This window comes from Dryas octopetala, chromosome 3, assembly GCF_963921425.1.
Source record: "Dryas octopetala chromosome 3, drDryOcto1.1, whole genome shotgun sequence".
Taxonomy (NCBI): domain Eukaryota; kingdom Viridiplantae; phylum Streptophyta; class Magnoliopsida; order Rosales; family Rosaceae; genus Dryas; species Dryas octopetala.
This window is the reverse complement of record NC_141368.1, coordinates 21,011,787-21,032,186: the sequence shown is the minus strand read 5'-3', so window position 1 is coordinate 21,032,186 and position 20,400 is coordinate 21,011,787. Positions and strand designations below refer to the sequence as shown.

The 20,400-nt window shown below is 35.8% G+C and overlaps 1 protein-coding gene and 1 pseudogene across 5 annotated transcripts; both read right to left on the bottom strand.

Annotated features, from left to right (window-relative positions):
• Window positions 1-460: 460 nt before the first annotated feature.
• Window positions 461-3,775, bottom strand: LOC147291742 (uncharacterized). Of its 5 annotated transcripts, none has more exons than XR_015121292.1 (6): window positions 3,724-3,775; window positions 2,755-2,850; window positions 2,335-2,627; window positions 1,317-1,549; window positions 1,059-1,230; window positions 461-800 (listed from the first exon to the last, which is right to left on the bottom strand). XR_015121292.1 is itself a non-coding variant. In XM_086237656.1 (6 exons), the coding sequence occupies exons 2-5, from the start codon at window positions 2,758-2,760 to the stop codon at window positions 1,192-1,194; spliced, it is 351 nt and encodes a 116-aa protein (XP_086093782.1). In that variant the 5' UTR covers window positions 2,761-2,850; window positions 3,724-3,775; the 3' UTR covers window positions 461-897; window positions 1,059-1,191. The 5 variants fall into 5 exon arrangements, 3 of the variants coding, with proteins under 3 accessions (XP_086093782.1, XP_086093781.1, XP_086093783.1); XR_015121291.1 differs by having other exon boundaries at window positions 2,494-2,627; XM_086237656.1 differs by having other exon boundaries at window positions 461-897; window positions 1,309-1,549; window positions 2,563-2,627.
• A 1,640-nt stretch (window positions 3,776-5,415) lies between these two features.
• Window positions 5,416-9,554, bottom strand: LOC147291741 (putative disease resistance RPP13-like protein 1 pseudogene; annotated as a pseudogene).
• Between the last annotated feature and the right edge of the window lie 10,846 nt (window positions 9,555-20,400).

Sequence of the window (20,400 nt, the reverse complement as noted above, 5' to 3'; positions counted from 1 at the left end):
TGATATCTTGGCTGATTTCCTCGATTTCCATCCTCTGAATTTCTATTTCAATAAATTAATTGTCTTGCCAATTTTTATAAGATGATGTGTTATCTTGAACAATGAAGAAGAGCAAAGCAAACAAAGAAAGAAATGAGAAATGATAACGATAAAGGAACATCTCAAGTCACATGAGTGAACCATATTATGTGGCAGGTGATATGCCAGATCTTTAGTCACGTGAGTGTCGAAATCTTTATGTGTTTGTTGGGTATGCTTTTTTTTTTTCCCCAATTGCACTTAGGGAGAGGACCAGAGGCACAATCAATCAGTGAGAGGAAATACAGAAGAGGAAGATCTAATTATATGAAATCACAGTTGATCATATAAATTAAAAGAAATACTGGTCAACACAAACTGTAAAGAGAAAAGTAAACAAAAAAAAAAAAAACTATGTTCTTTGTAAATTGCAACGTTCTTATAAATATTCTGTACAAATCGCAGCTGTACTGTTTTACCATTCTTCTTTCAGTCACATTGGCAGAGATCATAATCGAGCAGCTTTCGCTTTAGGGGTTTCAGCTCCTTTGTATGGGACTGTTGTTGTCCAGATTTGCTTCTTCGTTTTATGGGGCAGGATCGGAGGGGCTTGTAACTGATCTCTAATATTTTGCTTGAAACAACTTACCTATAATTTTTTAATCGAAAAGCCACCACTCCATTATCTTCTTCCATTGAGAATAGAGAAAACTGTCTTTTGCTTCAGCAAAATTCATATGAATTACATCTTCCATTCTAAGTCGCTTTCCATGCTCCCTTTTCTGCATTACCCAAACAAAAAATCAACAAACCATATAAGAAAATGTGAATGCCGCAATCAGACAGTGCCTTTCTTCTTCCTAACTTCATGCACCAGGACTGACCAATTACCACCCACCAATGCCCACCCAAACAAAAGGAAAGAATAAAAGATCAATAACATATAAGCTAAAACTAAGGCAGTTGGGGAAAATAAATCCAATTTCTTTTAAATATATTAGCCAATAACTTCAAATTATAAGCATCGCAAAAGGACTTACGTATAAGATTCTCTGGATGATTCTTTGGTGTCAAAGTTTCCAAATGTATTTTTTTCTGCTGCTACAGGGAATTCAAAAACAGAGTCTGCTAGCAAATTTCACTCCACCAAGTAATGAACGGATAATCAAACCACTAATAATGCTGAAGCCCCATTTTATGAGAATTCGAATCCTGTCATATTAGACATTAAAATCTCATGATTGTATCTGATACTCAAATGAAAGAATAAATAAACAATGCGAGGAAAACCTGCATACCTACAAACTCTTCTTTGGCAACACTGGACTTTAATAAAAGAATTGGAATGAGAGGAAAGATGGTGAGAGAGGTAGGAGTGGTTGCCAATAGACCCTCCTCTTGAAAGTGTGGGAGATGAGTCCATCCAAGAGGCAATGAGTTCTTTGCGAGATGGATACCACAGAGATGACAGCAGCAAAAATCCACTAAATGCAGCCCAAACAACAATGTTGGATCTTCCTTCACGTTAGACCTAATGCATGACATAAAATTTATTAAATAAGGGATCGAAATATTGCTGAAAGTCCATTCTGAGTTTCAGACCACTTAATAATCGTATTAGCTGACAAATAACATACCCTTCAAGCATCAAATGTAATATTAGCTGACAAAGTTAGCACTGCTTAGAGGTCTCCAAAACAGACCTCTGCCTATTAAGAAGAAAGAATTCAAATAATTGTACCGTACAATTCACTGTCGTTATGTAAGATTGTGGTCGTACAAGTTGTAGGACCACAATCTTACATAACAATATCCTAATGCAAAGATGATGAAAATTCTGATTGATCGAAGAAAACGTGCAAACTGATTAACAGCTTTAACGAAACCTAGTTCTTGTAGCTAAAAATTAGTTCCCACTAAAAAGTCTTACATTGTACAAGAAGACAGACATGGAACAATTAAACACAGACATAAACAAGATATAGAGAAGGGATGACACCAAATGATGTACATTCAATTATCAAGTGTTAAGACTTAAAATGAACCATCAGAACTTCTACATAGGTGTTTTTGTACACATCTAGGTGCTTGAGTTTGGACTGAAATTGGAATCATCAAATTACATGAGCTATTCACTTTATTATGCATGCCAGTTTGACAATCTGGACCTTTTCTTTATATCATATAATCAATGTAAAAAAAAGAAAGAGAGATCCCATCTTCAGTTCTTTTAGGAATAATGCTGATGAGAAAGAAAGAACAACTAAGGTAAAGCTCATCTGCCGCAGTGTTCAACTAAAGAGAAGTGCTACATACTTTTAAATTCTTGGAAAAGCAGCAAAATATATTTTGACAATATATTGGAAAAGTAGCTGGTAGCTCCACAAAACCTCATAAGGAAAATTGGCAAGAAAATTTGAAGCTTCCTTCATGCATGACACAAAGTTCATTGAATAATGTACTGGAAAGAATTACCGAATGTCCATTCAGAGTTTAAGACCACTCTATATCATGATTTCAGAACTAGCACCTCAAATAACGTACCCTAAAGCCTCAAAGTGTAATATTAGAAGACAGTTCCATGGTTTAGAGACCCCCAATATTGATATCTGCCCATAAAACAAGAAAGGATTTAAAGAATGGCCAAAATCTTATAGAAAAATAGTAAATGGCAACTGTAATTTTTGCTAAAGCCAAAATTTCAGAGTCCTTCAGAAATTATACATAGAGCTTTACCTTCATGTGTTTTCTTACACTTCTATTCCAAATCAAATTGTGAAAAGCCTGTTTCTTCTCAAAGCTATTTTATGTATCTCAGCTCAACCAGGTATCCTAAATGGAAAGAAGAAGAAATTAGAATTGATATATTGATCTTAGAGAAAAAAAAAAAAAAAAAAAGTGATTTCAATAGCTTTAATGAAAAGAAATTGTTGCAGCTTCTTAAACCTAATTCCCAGTATAAAGTCCAAGATTGTACAAGAACACAGAAATTGGACAATTAAAAAGGGACCTAGCTAATTGATATGCAAACTACATAAAAGAGATAAAGTCAAGGTGATGGCACCAAAGGATAAGTATTCAATTATCATTTATCAAGTGTGTTAAAACTTTAAATTAAGCATCAAATTTTCTGCATAGGTGTTTGAGCACACATCTAGTTCCTTGAGGTTATGCTGAAATTGGAATCATCAAATTTATGAGTAGTGGTTCAGTTGTAGTTAACAACATAGATTTACTTGAACATACAACTTGGGCAATCCATGATGTGTTTGTTTTGTTTTCAATGTTTGAAGTCTAAGCTTCAAGAAGATTTGAAATCAATTTTTGAAGTTTAAATTTCAATTTTCAGCTAAACGAGTCTATGCATTTCGACTATGAAATCAACAGTCTAAAACAGATGGGAGACAGTTAGAGGGTGGCTTAAATTTCCCAACTTTCTGTTTTAAGTGGAACACTTTCCATTGAATATGAGGAGTATAACTAGTTTAATAAAGCATCACATGAATTCTAGCTTTTGAAGAGAAGTGCTACATACTTGTAAATTCTTGGAAAAGCAGCGAAATATATTTCGAAAATATACTAGTATTTTGCCAGAAAAAGTAGCTGCATTGAATCCACCATATTGGACTACACTACCTATTTCCCATATAGCTCTCATTTAACAGATAAAAAAAATAAAAATAAAAGACAAGCTCATATGGGTACCTGATCCTGATTAGGGAGTTGAGAGTGAAATGACAACCGGAACTTTTTGTGAGAGCTCATATAATCACTTCCTTATCTATCTTAATGCAAGGAATGCCAGCTATCTTGTCCCAATCTTCTCCTGTTTTATTTTCAAGGTAATTTACTTCAAGGAAGAACATTTGTAGATTCTCAGAAAAGAAAGAGATGCTGGCAAACCCTCTCCTGGCAGGAATTCCAGATTCGGGCACTCATCAATATCTATCCTTTGAGATGCTGGCAAACCCACTCCTGGCAGGAAATCGTGACTATCACACCTTCTAATATTTAGCTTTTGAACAGAAGTGAGATGTTGAAGTCCCTTTCCATTAAAGATTTCAGATTCAATGTACAGATTTCAAGAGAGTTGAGAGTGGTAGGAAGCAGATGTTTCTGAGCAACGTTTCCATGCTGTACCAGCAAGTTTCTTTCAGCTCTTGTCCTCCATATTGGCTCTTGACCAGAGGGGGTTGTAACTGAACTTTAATATTTTGCTTAAAATCATTTGTTAAAAGAAATTCAAATCCCTCCATTATCTTCTTCCATAGAGATCACAGAGAAAACTGTCTTTTGCTTCAGCAAAATTCAAATTCGAATCACTCTGGGTTGCTTTCCATGCTCCCCATGGCCTTCAATCCTCCTGGTCTCTGCATCACTCAAAGGAAAAAGCTATTAACCAAACATAAAAATGTGAATGCTATTAGCCCAAAAAAATAAAAAATTAGAAGAAAAGGATGCTGCAAATCAGACAAAGTCTAATCCAAGTACCTTCTTAATTAGTAACTTTCTTCTTCCTGACTTCACATCTCTCTTGGCACATATCTGTAAGCCATCCACCAGGACTGATTAAAGAAGAGTAAAAGAAAATAATTAATATCAGTGAAGCTAAAATTAAACCCAAATGAGGAAAACAAACCCCAATTTCTTTCAAATATATTAGCCAATAACTTCAAATTATAATAAGACTGCAAAAGGACTTACAAGTAAGTTTCATTGGATGACTTTGGCCCTCTTCTTAAGCCTTAGGGTATGTGAACAACACTTCATGACCCCTTTTCTTAATCTGACAGCAAATAATCGCAACAAAAGAGTTGAGAGATAAATTAGCAAACTGCTAAATGAACATGAAAGCAGCAACCACAAATAAAAATTAACTTGTTATATACAGGTTAGGAAAAATTCAAAATACAGATCGCCAGCTTATATTAAGCACTTTGGTGATTTTGGGGGGCCAAGAACTGAAGAACACGAGCACACAGTTCAATTTTTCAACTTTGTTTTGTTTAAGTTTTGTGATTATATTATTGATAAAAATATTAAAATTAGATTAAGATTTCTTTTATCTAGCACTCATTTGGTTTCCATGGAAGTTTATGCAGATGCATGTGACAGGTTTTACAAAAGACTCGGAAATAATTACCAGTGCAGGGGATGTGAGCAATCTTGGGTCAATCCTCTCCATTCAAAGATCAACAATTATCTTTACAGTTTCACAGTTAGTTCTCTAGCTCTCTGCAGAAGAGAAGCCCAAAAGCTAAGAAAACAATATTAAAATATGAATAAGCATATGCTCTCATTTAACAGATATAAAACAAGCGTTGGGGTGGTAGGTACATACCTGACTCTGGTTTTAGAGTTGAGAGTGAAATGAAAACCAGAACTTTTTATGAGAGCTCATATGATCACTTCCTCTTCTATCTCTATGCAAGGAATGTGAGCTATTTTGCCCCAATCTTCTCCTGTCTTATTTTCACAGTATCTTTTTTTCAGAGTTGGAGAACAATCCTTGATCCACAGTAAAGACAGAGATGACGGCAAACCCTCTGGCAGGGATTCGAGACTCGGACATCGAACAATGAATAGCCTTTGAAGAGAAGTGAGGTGTTGAAGTCCCTTTCCGTTCAAAGATTTCAGGCTTAGGTCAGAGATCCTGAGAGTGTTGAGAGTGGTAGGGAGCAGCTGTTCCTTGAGCAACGTCTCCAACAGATGGTCAGTTCCTTCAATCTCGAGTCTTTGAAGGGAGACAAGTCCTTGCAAACCCCACTCCGCTGAAGGCCTCAGTCTGTCACAATATTGGACTGAAAATCTACGTAGGTTGGGAGGCAAACCCCCTTTTTCAATTGACACAACATTTGGAAGATTCCATATGTACAAATATTGAAGGGCGGTGAGGGTGTGAATTCGTTCGGGCAATGAATTCAAATTCTCGCATCGCCAGACAAAAAATATATTCAGGTTGGGAGTGGGCAATCCTCCGTGGGGAAAAGAGACCAGATTTGGACACTCCCAGATTTGCAAGTTGTTGAGATTTTCATCAACTCCTTCAATGGAAAGGGATTCCAGATTCACACAACCTCTGATATCAAGATAGCTAAGTTTGGGAAAAATGCCCAACGGGAAGGACCTCAGTGAATCACAGCTATTGTATATCCTCAAAGACTGAAGCGATGTCAATTCGGCCATCATCTCATAAGGTAGGAATTCTAATCTCCTACATTTTATTATAGACAGTGATTTCAACGTAGTAGGTAGACCATCTCTAGGGAACGACAACAGGGATGGACAATCATAGAGCCACAAATCTTGAAGACAATTGCTGCTATGCACCAGTTGCTTGGGCAAGCACTCTATATCAACAAAATTTCGAATCTTAAGGTTCCCAAGAGATGACATGTACTCTGTTCTCTGACCTAGTAATGATAACAGATGCGGGCATCCAGCCAAGCTCAATTCTTCAAAAGAATATTGTTGTAAGTAGTCCGTGTTAAGGGTTGTAGTGGCCCTTTCGTATAGAACCACACACTTCACCACTGAAAGTGTTTTCAAGCAAGGAAGATGATTAGGCAAGTTTCCTCTCAGCTTCGGACACTTGTTTAAAATTAGCTCCTGGAGACGAGGAAAATCTGGATATTCACCTCCACTTGGCTGCCATTCCTCCCATTCAAGCATCTCCTCAAACTCTAGCTTCTCCAGAGATTGAAACGGCTGAAATATTAGAGAAGACCCATTGCCATAGAACTCAGCACCGATAGTCGTAAGAAATTTCATCCTTTTTATAGAAAGCTCTTTGAGAGCGGGTAGCTTCCCAAGTGGTGGCAAGGACAAACAATAACTACATTCACTGAGACACATGAATTGTATTTGAGAATAGGAAGAGTCTCCCAACCAATTTGGGAAGCAAGTTCCACCATAAAATCTGATGGTCAACTTCTCTAAATTTATGGGAGGCTGGAGCCTCTCAAGTACATCTCTCTCATTTTGGGAATCATTGGTGTCCTCACCCCATTTCAACACCAACTTCTTGAGATCATTCTTTTCCTTCAAATTGGCATGCGAGGCATCCATAGCATCAACTACATTTTGCAGCTTTCGAATAGAAAGGCTTCCCCGAAGATACCGTAACTCCCTCAATTCTGTAAGGCTTGACCCACTTGACTTTCCAACAACAAATGCAGTCAATGTTCTCAAACTTTTTAGTCTACCCATTTGCAATGGCATCTCTTTTATGTTAGTTCCACGGAGATTAAGATGACGTAAATCAATTAATTTCCTCATATCTTTAGGCAATTCATTGAGACAGAAACAATATGACAATAGTATTGTCTGTAAATTGCATAGAGAACACACTATATCAGGTAACCTTTTGATTGCAGTAAAGGAAAGATCCAAGTAGCGCAAGTGAATGAGATTACCAATAGAATTAGGTAATTCACTGATATTTTTGTATTTTGATAAAGATAAGACTCGCAAACATCTTAGTGCTGGCAGCAAATCATGTAAAACCCTTTTGCTTACATAATATTCTTGCCAATATGTTCTCAAATTTAAGGGTAAGAAGGTCCGCAAACACTTAAGCCTGTATAATGGCTCAAATTTTGAAGCGGTATCAAATTCTTCTTGAACATATGATAAATGACGACTTGTTTTGGGAACTTCATGAGATTCCCCCCCTTCTAACCTGCAACAAAATCCCTTGACCATGAACACAGCCATGTCATTAATAAGATCATGCATTGTGAAACTTGATTTGCTATAATTTTGAAATAGTGATCGTGATAATAATTGATCAAAGTATCTCTTAGCCACCTCTTCCATCTTACTCGCATTCTCATCTTGTGGAACTAAACCTTCAGCCATCCAAAGTAAAACTACGTCTTCCTTCTTGAATTCATAGTCTTTCGGAAAAATTGAACAATAAACAAAACATTGTTTTAAATGGGCCGGGAGATAATGGTAGCTCAATCCTAGAGCGGGCAGAATATTACTTTTATTGTACGGTAGCTCCCAAATATTGCTATTTAATATGCTATTCCATTCCTCTAAATCTTTCTTCTTGGAACGTAGCAAACCTCCAAGTGTTTCTGCAGCTAAAGGCAAACCATTGCACTTACCTGCAATTTGCTTGCCAATTTCTTCCAAGTTTGGATGTGCACTAGGGGCTTCATCTCCAAATGCATGTTTTGCAAGTAACAACCAACAATCTTCATCCGACAACGGTTTCAAGTACTGAATAGGAACATTGTTGATGGTAGATGCAACGTTTTCGTTCCGTGTTGTTACAAGGACCTTGCTTCCTCTTGCCCCAAAAGCAAAAGGAGCCTGGAGGCAATTCAAATCAATATAATTCTCATTCCAAAGGTCATCCAATACAAATAAAAATTTCTTTGCCCTAACTTCTTCTCTTAGTTGAACTTGAAGAAGATTCAAGTCCATAATATTATCAAAATTTTTTGAAGTGACCGACTGAAGAAGGGTTTTAGTTACCCTAACCACATCAAAGTCTTCTGAAACACAAGCCCAAGCTATAAGAGTATAATGCTCTTTTACTTTGTCATCATTGTAAAGGGACCGAGCAAGGGTTGTCTTACCAACTCCGCCCATTCCGACTATGGTGATGACAGATACATCATTGCTGCTTGCATCATCTGAAAACAACAGTTTTGCTAACTTTTCTTTATCTCCATCCCTACCATATACAAAAGGTTCATGAACCAAGGAAGTTGTTGGAGTTCTCTGTGAAACCTTCCCCCCAACAACTTCTCTCAGACCAAGCACACCTTTCTGTTTTGCAAGGAGTTCTAATCTTTCAAACAGCTCTCTTATCTTAGCATTCATGCTTTCATAAACAGGATTAAGAGAAGTAGAGAGGAAGTTCAACACCTTGGTGAATTTGTGGGTCTGATCATATTCAGCTTCCACCTTGCATCTCAAAGCTTCAGTGTTGATCTCATCCAGTAAGTCATCTGCATCTAAGACAGCATGTTTGAGCTCATCAAGCCAGTCTGTGACAGCAGGGTTCACAATTTGCTTCTCCTCTGCATCGTTGAGCACTACAGAAAGGGACAGCAGTGTGATCTTCAGTTTCTTCAGGAGTGAATCGTCGAGCTTCTTCCTCCGAAATAAGTCCATGAAGTCGCGTGAAGCAATCCTGTCACACAACACCTGGATGGAAGCAGTGAGTAGAGCCTCTCCAACAAAAGCTCCAGCCATTTTGTCTTCTTAATTTGCAAATGATTTCAAAGAAGTATTCTCTAACTTTTGCAAATAGCAGAGGGGGGGAGTTTGTGAAAGTGTTTTAGGATTATATAGCTCGATCAAGTACACTGACTTGGGCTGTTAGTTGTAGATGACTAAAAAATGTTTTATATGTGGTTATGTGCTTGTTCTAGGAAGCTTATTGGCCTAATTTTTAATTACTTCCAGTCTTTTCTTGTTTGACTAACACTTAAACCAAGACCTCTTGCAGCTGGCCATCACTGACCGAGCAATATAATAGCTCAACTTGGTTTTCAATGAAGTAGTATTCTAAACTAATTTTGCAAATGGCTGATCAACTTGGAAATACAGAAGTCTTTTAAGATTACAATTGCCTCGGTAATGCAGTAGGTCCCGCTCGGTTAAGCATAAACATGGTGTGGGTGTTGCTAGGAAGTTTCCTCTTGTTGGTGTTTAGTGGTAGTAAGATAAAAGGCTTTTGGAAGTTGCTCATCTTTGGTTTTTTTCATCTATGCTTGTACTTAATTTGTCAGGCGATTTTCCTCTTCGATTCTTGGCAAAGGATCGATAGGATTTCAATGAAGTACGTTTTTTTTTTTGGTCAAAATTTCAATGAAGTACTAGGCGAACAAGTTGGAAAAACAGAAGTGTCCTAAGATTATAACTCAGTGTCTTTACGATTGCTTTTGTAATGCAGTGGCTCCATTAATAATTCATTCAATTTTTCTCATCACTGATTATTCATTCATTCATTTCCAAAGTACTCTCTCTTACAATATAAATCGATCTTCTTAAAGATATTTAGACCATACATTTGAGACTTTTATAACTAATTAAAAGACTTTTTTACAAATCAGCGACTTGGACTATACTCCGATTTAGGAAAGTGTTTTAGGATTATATAGCTGGATCACGTACACTGACTTGGGCTGTTAGTTGTAGTCTTGTAGATGACTAGAAAATGTTTTATATGGTGGTTGTGCTTGTGCTAGGAAGCTTATTGGCCTAATTTTTAATTACTTTCTGTCTTTGATTATTTGATTAACACTTAAACAAAGGCCTCTTGCAGCTGGCCATTATTGACCCAGCAATTTAATAGCTCAACTTGGTTTTCAATGAAGTAGTATTCTAACCAATTTTTCAAATAGCCGATCAAACACATAAGATTACAATTGATTATATAGCAATTGCCTTGGTAAGGTCCCACACGGTTAAGCATATGCATGGTGTGGGACCTGTGGGTGCTGCTAGGAAGCTTCCTCTTGTTGGTGTTCATGTTTGGTTTTTTTCATCTATGCATGTATTTAATTTGTCAGGCAATTTTTCTCTTCGATTATTGGCAAAGGAAGCAGTGAGCAGAGCCTCTCCAACCAAAGCTCCAGCCATTTTTCTCTTCTTTTCAAAGGATCGATAGGATTTCAATGAAGTAGTTTAATATGTAAATAGCTCAAGTTGGAAAACCAGGTAAGGAAATAGCTCAATTTTGTTGACTGTGAGTCTTTGAGAAATGCAGTGGATCCCACACGGTTAATCCTTTTGGTTTTAGCATTATCTCTCTCTCTCTCTCTCTCTCTCTCTCTCTCTCTCTTCTATTATGAAGGAATCCAACTCATCAAAGACGAATGGAGGTCCTTTTCAAATAAAGAAGAACAATGAAATCCACTAATGCATAAAAACTTCCAGTGTTATTGGATTTAATTAGTACATATATAGCCTTCAAGAACTAATAAGTCAAGACTTGCTTTTTTTTTTTTTGGACAATATGCCTTTTCTTTTCTGATAATAAGGAGCTGATAGTATGTCTTTAATGCGCAACGCCAGATACATCTGATCCATCCTCCATCAGAGTCCAGCATAAGCCTTGGGACTTCTAATAATTAACATTTCTTTTTATTGAAATTCTAATAACATTTCTGAACTTTACATTATGTATTATTGTATTATGTATTATTCTTGGCAAAAATATTTCACAAAAATTAAAACTAGGTTATTATTAATTTTTTTTCCTTTTTTTTTTTTTACTTTTAATTAGCATTCTTTTATATGTGTGTATAGTAAACAGTTAATTTGATTGATATACCATGCAATAAGTTTCAAAGCACTTATTTGATTAGTTCAATTATGTGTACCACACAAATTACAATAACAGAAGCAATTGTCGGTGGGCTAGCTGTTGGAGGATGAAAGCAAAGAAACAGTGGTACTCCTTAAAAACATATGGCCCATGCTATGTTATGTAGCAGCCGGGTGGTAAAGGTTTTTACTTTTTGAGAAATGGAACTTTATTTTGAGTTGATAGTTAATTTGTGATCTGCTACTAAATCTTAAACGCATACGAACGAAATTTAATTTGTCAGCTGGTTTGGAGTTGGAAATTTTTTGAGTATGAAAGTATCGTGCTCTTCGATTAAAACTTCTATACTTTTTAGGTCATTTTTGTCATTATATATAACTACATCACTTCAATTTTAAAATTTAACACTCAAACACTATTTTTTATACCCACGTCACTTTAAAAATACGACTTATCAAACGCTAATTAATGTACGCTAATGTTATTACATGACAAATGTATTGTAATTTTTTATCACTCTGTATTAATGTTTAATACCAAGGGCCAGTTTGGGGTTGAGGTGTGGTGAAAAAAAACAATTTATTTCCACCACAATACAACTTGAGGTATTTGGTAAAAAAACCAAAAGCAACTTTTTTAAAAAAACAAGGGTTGGGGAAAGCAATTTTTGGGGGTTGGGAGGAAGCAGCTAGGGAGGTGCTTTCCAAAGCTGTTGTGTGGGAAAGCACCCCTGACTTCCAAAATTGTCCTCAGCCAATTTATGAAATGACAGCTCCTACCCCTCATTAATTTTCAATCCCAAATATTTAATATTTTTAATGGGTAATATCTAATATCTAATATTCAATCCCAAGTATCTAATATTTTTAATTATGTCTAATATTTTTATCAATGTTAGTTTTTTCCTCTTTCCCAACAAAAAAAATACCATTTCTAAATTCTAATATGTCATAAAATCATGTCTAATATTTCTACTTATGAAACGATATAAAATCATGTCCATTTTGGTCATTATACATAGCCACAACACTTCTGCATCAAAATTTACCAAACACTCTACTGCTGCTTTTACCACTCACAACACTTTTAAAAACACAGTTTACCAAACATTCATCCACTTTACCTCACAACAGTTTTTCCCACCACATAGCAACTTTACCTCACAGCAGCTTTTTCCCACCACACCTCAACGCCAAACTGGCCCAAAGCAATCACAATCCTAACCTTAGCAAGGGCCGGAAGAATGCAGTCAGGAGGCCCAACAAACTCATGATAGGCCCACGCCCAAAAACTGACCCAAATGAGAAATACCATCTGCAGAACTGTGACAATTTATAATAGGGTAATTTCATTAAATAACCTCTTTTAAACTCTATCTTTTTTAACCCTTCCCTCCTATCTTTATCTTTTATGGCTCTTTGGCTCATTTAAAAATGCCCCTGATATACATGTTGACACTCTGTCAACCCCTGAGTCGCCACTTGGTCGACGCTCTGTCAACCAAAAAATTGATTTTAACAAAAATATGAAAAAATGTAGAAAATGATGAATATGATGAACTGGCTACAGCATGATCTAAAGCGACTGTAGCATTATGTGTCGACCATTTTTTGACCATGTGTTGACCATCAAATTTCAGATATAAAACAACAAACCAAGGTTGAAATTTCAGATCTAGAACATCAAACTCAAATCAAAATTTCATATCTGGAACAACATATCCAAATCGGAATTTGTTAAACTAAGATCTAAAAATGAAAAATCTGACAAAAAAATCTGAATTTATTAAAATTCCTAAGTCTTAATCCAAACTATTTTTTTCTTTTTATTGCTCAATAATGAATACAATGTTTTTGATAATTCTTTTTCCCAATTACATCCAAAACCCACAAAATTTCAAAGGAAAAAAAAAATAGAGAAAAAAGTGACAAAAAAAAAAACCCAAAGATATCATGCATCATGCATCCCACAAAAACTGCTGCTAATTTCAACTCCATTGCTCTCAAACCACCCACCAACCCAATGTTGGATCTCAACCTCTCTATTCATTCTTAAAATATATTAATAAATAAACAAAACAATACATTTTTTATTGAGAGTTGCTATTTGCACACCCCTAATCACTTAATTAGTGATTTTACACAGTTGCCCCTTTTTAAAAATACCCTAAAGCCCTCCTCCAATACACCTCATCTCTCTCCTCCCTCCCCTCCCAATTGTGCCTTGTCGAGCTCCCATCTCTCTGGCTTCTCTCTCCACTCTTCTCCCAGCACAGCACCACCCTCCCAGCTCGCCGACCTCCTCGCAGCACCACCCTCCCAGCGCAACACCACCCTCCCTGCAGCACCACTCTCCCCGCAACACCACCCTCCCAGCTCGCCAACCTCCCCCGCAGGCTGCAGCACCACCCTCCCAACGCAGCACCAACCCTCCTCTCTCTCTCTCTTCTCTCTCTCTCTCTCTCTCTCTCTCTCTCTCTCTCTCTCTCTCTCTCTCTCTCTCTCTCTCTCCTCCCTGCAGCACCACCCTCTTATCACTCTCTCTCTCTCTCTTCTCCATGCAGCACAAACATTTTAAAAAAAAGAAGTTACAGGTTCAGCGGACAGTGCCGAACGTGGCTATTTCGTTCGGCAAACATCCACCGAATAGAAGAGGATTGTTCGAAGAGTACCTGCCGAACGAAACAGCCAGGTTTGGCACTGATCCGCCAAACCTGCCATTTTTTTTTTGGGTTTCAAAGTCGGTGCTATGGGGAGAAGAGAGAAAGATGAGGTGGTGCTATGAGGTGGAAAGAGAAAGAGGAGGGTCGGTGCTGTGAAGGAGAGAGAGAAAGGGAGGTGGTCGGGTGAGGGAAGGAGAGTGGGAGAGAGGTGGTCGGGTGAGGGAGGGGAAGGGAGGGAGGTTGTAGGGGTGAAGGAGGGGAAGGGGGAGGGGCTGGGATGGCAGAGGCTTGCGGGGTGGCTGGTTTCAACATTTTTTTTTTCTTTTGTTCTTTGGTTTTTTTTTTTTTTTTTAATTTAAAAATTCACATTTGGGGTGGGGTGTGTGTAGTTTGGATGTGTTGGTGGGGTGTGTAGTGTTTGGGTTGGGTGGGTGTGTAGTGAGAAATTTAGTGAGATTAATGAGGTTGGGGTATTTTGGTAATGGGAGGGGTGTGTAGAAAAGAAATTTTAAATTTTAGAATATGGTAGGAGGTGTGTAGGAAAAAAGAGTGTGCAAAAAGGAAAAAAAAAAAAAAAAGGTGTGCAAATAGCTGCTCTTTTTTTATTAAGACAGGACCGGCTTACTAGTAGACTCAATCTCATACGCATGTCTAAGTTAATGCAACCAAAGAGACCACTCAAATCAAATTTGGTCTACAGGCATGATTTTGCAACCTTGTCATTTGTTGCTGAGATTTTTATCTTCCTATATCTTGGTATGGATGCCTTGGACATCTCAACCTCTCCGTCCTCTGCTCCAATTCCACCAACATGCAAAGCTTTGGAAGCTTCAACTCCGCCGCGGACAACGCCAATGACCCTGATCACTATGATGGCCGCCGGACTATCCAGCTCTTCCCACTCGCCGACCAATGCGTACGCTCTTCCTCTTCACCTTCCACGAGGCAGTGGTTGGGGCTCTCCTCCAGTTACGGTGGTCTTCTTAGTTTAGATTTTGTGGGTGGGTGGGTGGGTGGGTGGATTTAGATCTTAGATCTGTGGAGAAGAATATCTGAAGAGGATGTGGGTGGGAGAGAGAATTTTGAAAATTTAGGGGGAGAGAAAAGACATGTATATCAGGGGCACTTTTGTCCGAAAATAGGCCAAAGAGCCATAAAAGATAAAACTGGGAGGGAAGGGGTTAAAAAAGATAGAAAGCCCAATAGAGTAGACAATTCAAAGACTGATAGCTTCTCCACATTTTTTCATCCTTCAACCAGATAAATCTTCAAAAAAAAAAAAAAAAAAACACCAGATATCCTCCAGATATTTTTTTCTTTGTTTTTATTTTTAATAGAAGATTGATCTTTCAAAAAATTGAGAAGCCCAATGGAGAAGCATGAAGAAGAAAGAATGGGAAAGATGGGGGTTAATTAATCAAAGGAACCAGTTCCAATTTGCAATGCTACTCTGTTGTCATTGATTTTTTTTTTTTATTTGGGGGGAGGGGGATCGAACTTGGATGCATTGTGGATAATTCTACGGGCCTTCCAACTGGGCTACTCAACAATGGCAGTCATTGATGTTAATACGAGACAAATGCTCATGCCTTTCCAATACCATCATGTCGAGACGAGACAAATACTGCAGTGCTATTTTTTGTTACTCTATTTATTTTTATTTTTATTTTTTGGTTAGGAGAGAAAAGTCTGTGGAAAGTTTCATGCCTTTCCAATACCATCATGTCGAGACGAGACAAATACTGCAGTGCTATTTTTTGTTACTCTATTTATTTTTATTTTTATTTTTTGGTTAGGAGAGAAAAGTCTGTGGAAAGTTTTTTGGGATAAATGGTGAACAAACAATAGAGATTTTTACTTCACACCCAAAAGTCTACAAAACTTCACAATTAATAAAATTCATAAAAGTCAATGACTTTTTTAATACCACAAAACTTTTATAAACTTTCTATAAGACATGATTGAATGCCACAAGACTTTTGCAGACTTTTAAGGTCAGTTTAGTTTAGCTGTAAATGAGAATAATTAGTTGTGAATGAGAATATTAGGGCCTATTTGGATTGGGGATTTGGATTTGGATTTGGATTTCAAATTCATGTATTTCAAATCCTTAGATTTCAAATTCATTGCCGGGCAGTAACAATAGGTGATTTTTACTATTTGATAGTAACAATAAATGTTACTATTTGATAGTAACAATTATATTTACTATTAAAACGCAAAAGATTATGGATGTCTCATCTTGATTTTTTGTGTTTTATGTTGGTTATTATTTAACATGTTTATGGAATGAAAATTACCTAAATTATGATTTTTTTTTTTTGGTAGTTTGTGTACCAATTGGCACTGAAATGAAGAAAAAAAAAATTGAAGAAGGAAAAAAAGTGGCATTTTTAAAAAACATTGTAGTGTGCTACAATAACACCATTAATGTAGCACCGGTTTTTTTAAAAGGTGGGCTGTATGATAGTAGATTTTTAAAAATAGACTTCAATCGTGTTGACCACAAATTTGACAACAATCAGATCTGAGACAAATTCGACCATGTGTCGACCACAAATTCGACAACAATCAGATCTGAGTTTCTAGGGTGGGAGAGAGAGAGAGAGAACAAAATATCTGATCTCTGTGGTGGAGTAAAAAATTGTGAAAACAGCAGCAAAAATCAAACAAAAGCCTGGCTGGTGATGACGATCGATGAGGGTTTAAATTTTCAAAGAAAAAAACAACTTTCTTTTCCCTTTTTTGATTTGGGTTTTTGGAATGGATTGGGTTTAGAGGATAATCAAACTCAAAGGCCATGTATTTATGAAAGCAGTTGCAGCACTTATAAACTTGTTGATGCTTAGCAATTTTTCACATTTGCCATTAACAAGTCAAGATCAAAACCACAAGTCAAGATCTATGACTTTTGTTTTAACGTACGTGTTGATCTTGGATCTTGGATCAAAACCATAAGTAGTACGTGTTAACCTAAGTACTACTACTGTTCCTTTTCGGAAGAAAAAGAAAATCAAAAGGCACTTTTTCGGAAGAATGTTTGATCATCACTTTTAACACTAGTTTGTGTTTGTTGTCTGATCTGTGAGCTTTCCTACATAGAATTTGAGTCAATTATTAACCAAGTACTTATACATAGATGAGAGAAAAGAATGACTCAGGAGTTAAGGCTGTATGGAATGAGCATAATATACCTGTATTATGTGACCTTTGTATCAAGGAGGTAGAGGTAGGACACCGTCCTACTACTCACTTTGAAAATGAAGGATGAGAAAGTTTGAGGATTAACTTTGCTAAAGAGACTGGGCAAGAATTATCTAAATTGCAATTGAAAAATAAGTGGGATGTATTTAAAGAACAATGGAAATATTGGAAAGAATTAACAGGGAAGTTTGGTGGAATCCCAAACTTGGTACTGTTGAAATTGTCATTGCAACTATGGCACTTCATAACTACATATGAAGACATGCCGACCGTGATATACATTTTAATGAAAGTGAGGATGGCCCAAATGATATCCTAAGTGAGGAGGCAGATCAAATTGAGGATTATCATATTACCCAAGGTTCGGGAGCACAAGAGATGGAGCAACTGAGAAATAACATTGCTACAAGTTTAATTCGTGCATCCATTTAGACTTTGGTCAGATAATATTATATAGTTATGTTTTCATATATAATATTTTAAATTGAAAAAGATGTCGTGGTATGGCTCACATATAGACATGGTGCATATGAAGGGGTTAGGATGGAATCAATTAATAATGAAATGGACCTTCAAATTAATGAGGCAAAATGGACCTTCGTGATATTTAAAAAATAATAATAGGCATACATCTTTATTGACTTTTTCTCTTTTGCAAAATGAATGTTAATATTAATTTGTAAAAAAAACAAAAAACAAAAAAAACAAGTGAAAAGCACTTTTTTTTACCAAATGAGTAAAAAGCATTTTCAACTACAACATGAACATTTTAGTCATTATAAACATCCACATCACTTTTATATAAAAATTTACTAAATACTATTGCTTTGCTTCACAGCACTTTTGAAAAACACAATTTACCAAACACTAAACTGTTTTGTTTCACAACTAGTTATACTTCACAACTAATTATTTTCACAGCATTACCAAATTAACACACCCTAAGTTTCCCCGACTTACTCTTTCATCTCCATAGTTTTTCTTTTGTCACTTCCGTCCTTATAGCTTCATTCCTTTATCACTTTTAATCCAAACTATGAATTGATCAAGTTCATTTCCGTTCACTTTTGTTGTCAGTTTTGTATTTGCAGTTTCATTATGTTATCATTTTGTCCTCATAATTTCATTATATTACCACAAAAATAAACTAATATAAACTCAGTTGATAATTTGGACTAAGGGCCAGTTTAGTATTGCTGTGAAGTAAAGTCAGCTGTAAAATAAAGCAGTTGAGTGTTTGGTAAACTATGTTTTCAAAAGTGCTGTGAGTGCTAAAAACAGTATCAAAGTGTTTGGTAAATGTTAATATAAAAATGTTGTGACTGTGTATAATTACTAAAATGGATATAATGCTGAAAGTGCATTTCACTTATTTGTTTGGTAAAAATAAAATGTTTTTTTTACTTGTTTTTGAAATTTTTGGCTACAAATTTTTATTAGCATTAATTTTTCTAAGAACAACATTATTAAATAAGTATGCCTATTATTTTTTTAAGTATATTATAATTTTAATCGTATAAATAAAATATCATAATTAATTATCACAATATAAAATATAACTAACAATAGACATATTTTTTAATTTAAAATAAACAAATAAAAATTATAGAAATCAATGAGGGTATTATGGGTAAAAAAAAAATATTCATTGTTGCTGTGAGTCACTGCAGATTTCAAAAGCACTTAGAAACATGTTTTCTGTTTTTGCTGTGGGAAAAAACAGTTTTTTATTTTTTTATCAAACACCAAAACTGTTGTACGTAATTGAGAATTGTCATCTACAGCAGTTTTTGGGTCCTCCACCGCAATCCCAAACGGGGCCTTAACATAATGAAACTATAAGGACGAAAATAACAAAAAATAAATTATGGGAATGAAATTGTAAATTCGGTCAAACTATAGGGATCATTAGTGTCTTTTTGGCCCAAAAAAAATGTCTTCATGTTCCTCAACCTAGGCCAATGTCATTGGAATATAGTACATGTACTAACGATTTCAATAACTAATGGATAAATCCTTTTATTTCTTTCCCTCAAACATACAAGCCACATTTGACGAGCTACATATAATTGTATTATATAATGAATATGACAAATAGAACAATTGTAACGTTAGCGTTGACAATGACGATAATGGTGAAGTTGATGATGGTGGAGACATTGGCAGTGTTGTTGGCCATTTTGTTTGAGCCATAATTTGCACCTAATGACTATCTGGATCCTCTCCCAAGTTTTCTAATCTTCTAACCTAATTGACTTTTTAATTATAGAGTGACATAGGTCTCTTGTATGGTTCACACTTATTTAGAATTATAATTTTAAATAAACATTTAAATATAAGAAAAGTGTGTAATTAAAAGTTTTGTTGGTCTCTCTTCCCGTAAAATCTCTCCCCCCTTCTCTCTCTGTACACAGTCTTCATATGAAACTGAAAAATGAAAATTAATAACATCCTCCAACGCACAAGGCACTAGGTTTCATATAGGATATATATAGATTTCATGTAAATATCATTTTACTTTGAGCTATTTACATACGCATATGGAGCAGATGAATGCAAAGATTTTAGGAACAAAAGCGACAATGTGTTTGGTTAAAGTATCTTTATGGTTGAAAACTGAGTGTAGAGCATCATCCTTTCTTGATTTCCCAAACGGCGTCGAATGAGACTGTTTTTCACTGCTATACATTAATCTATGGAGTCAATCTCTTGAATGTTCTTCTATTTGCAAAGATGGAGTTTTTATTCCTCCATCTTGTTTGTTTTTCATAAATTCATCCATGTCTTACAATTCAAAAAAAAAAAAAAAGAACCAAAGCAGGGAGAAGCAAAATAGATAAAAATTATTTTCAATTGGTTACAATCCCAATTGAAATGGGAACGAAAAAAAAAAAAAAAAAAAAAAAAAAAAAAAAAAAAAAAAAAAAAAGACTCTGAGCACCAGAGAGGAGGTGAGAGATTTTAGGAGAAGAGAGAGTGTTCAACAAAACCTTTAATTACACATGTGGCTTAAATTTAATTTTTTATTTAAAATTATAGTTTTAAATAAGTGTAAATCATATGATGTTACAAGAAACACATGTCACTTTATAATTAAAAGGTTAGTCAGGTTAGGAGATTAGCAAGCTTAAGAGAGGATCCAAATCCCTATTTTTTACACCTTAGGTTTAAGGTAATTTTAGGTCATTAAATGAAAATTTGATAGATCTTTTAAGATATATCA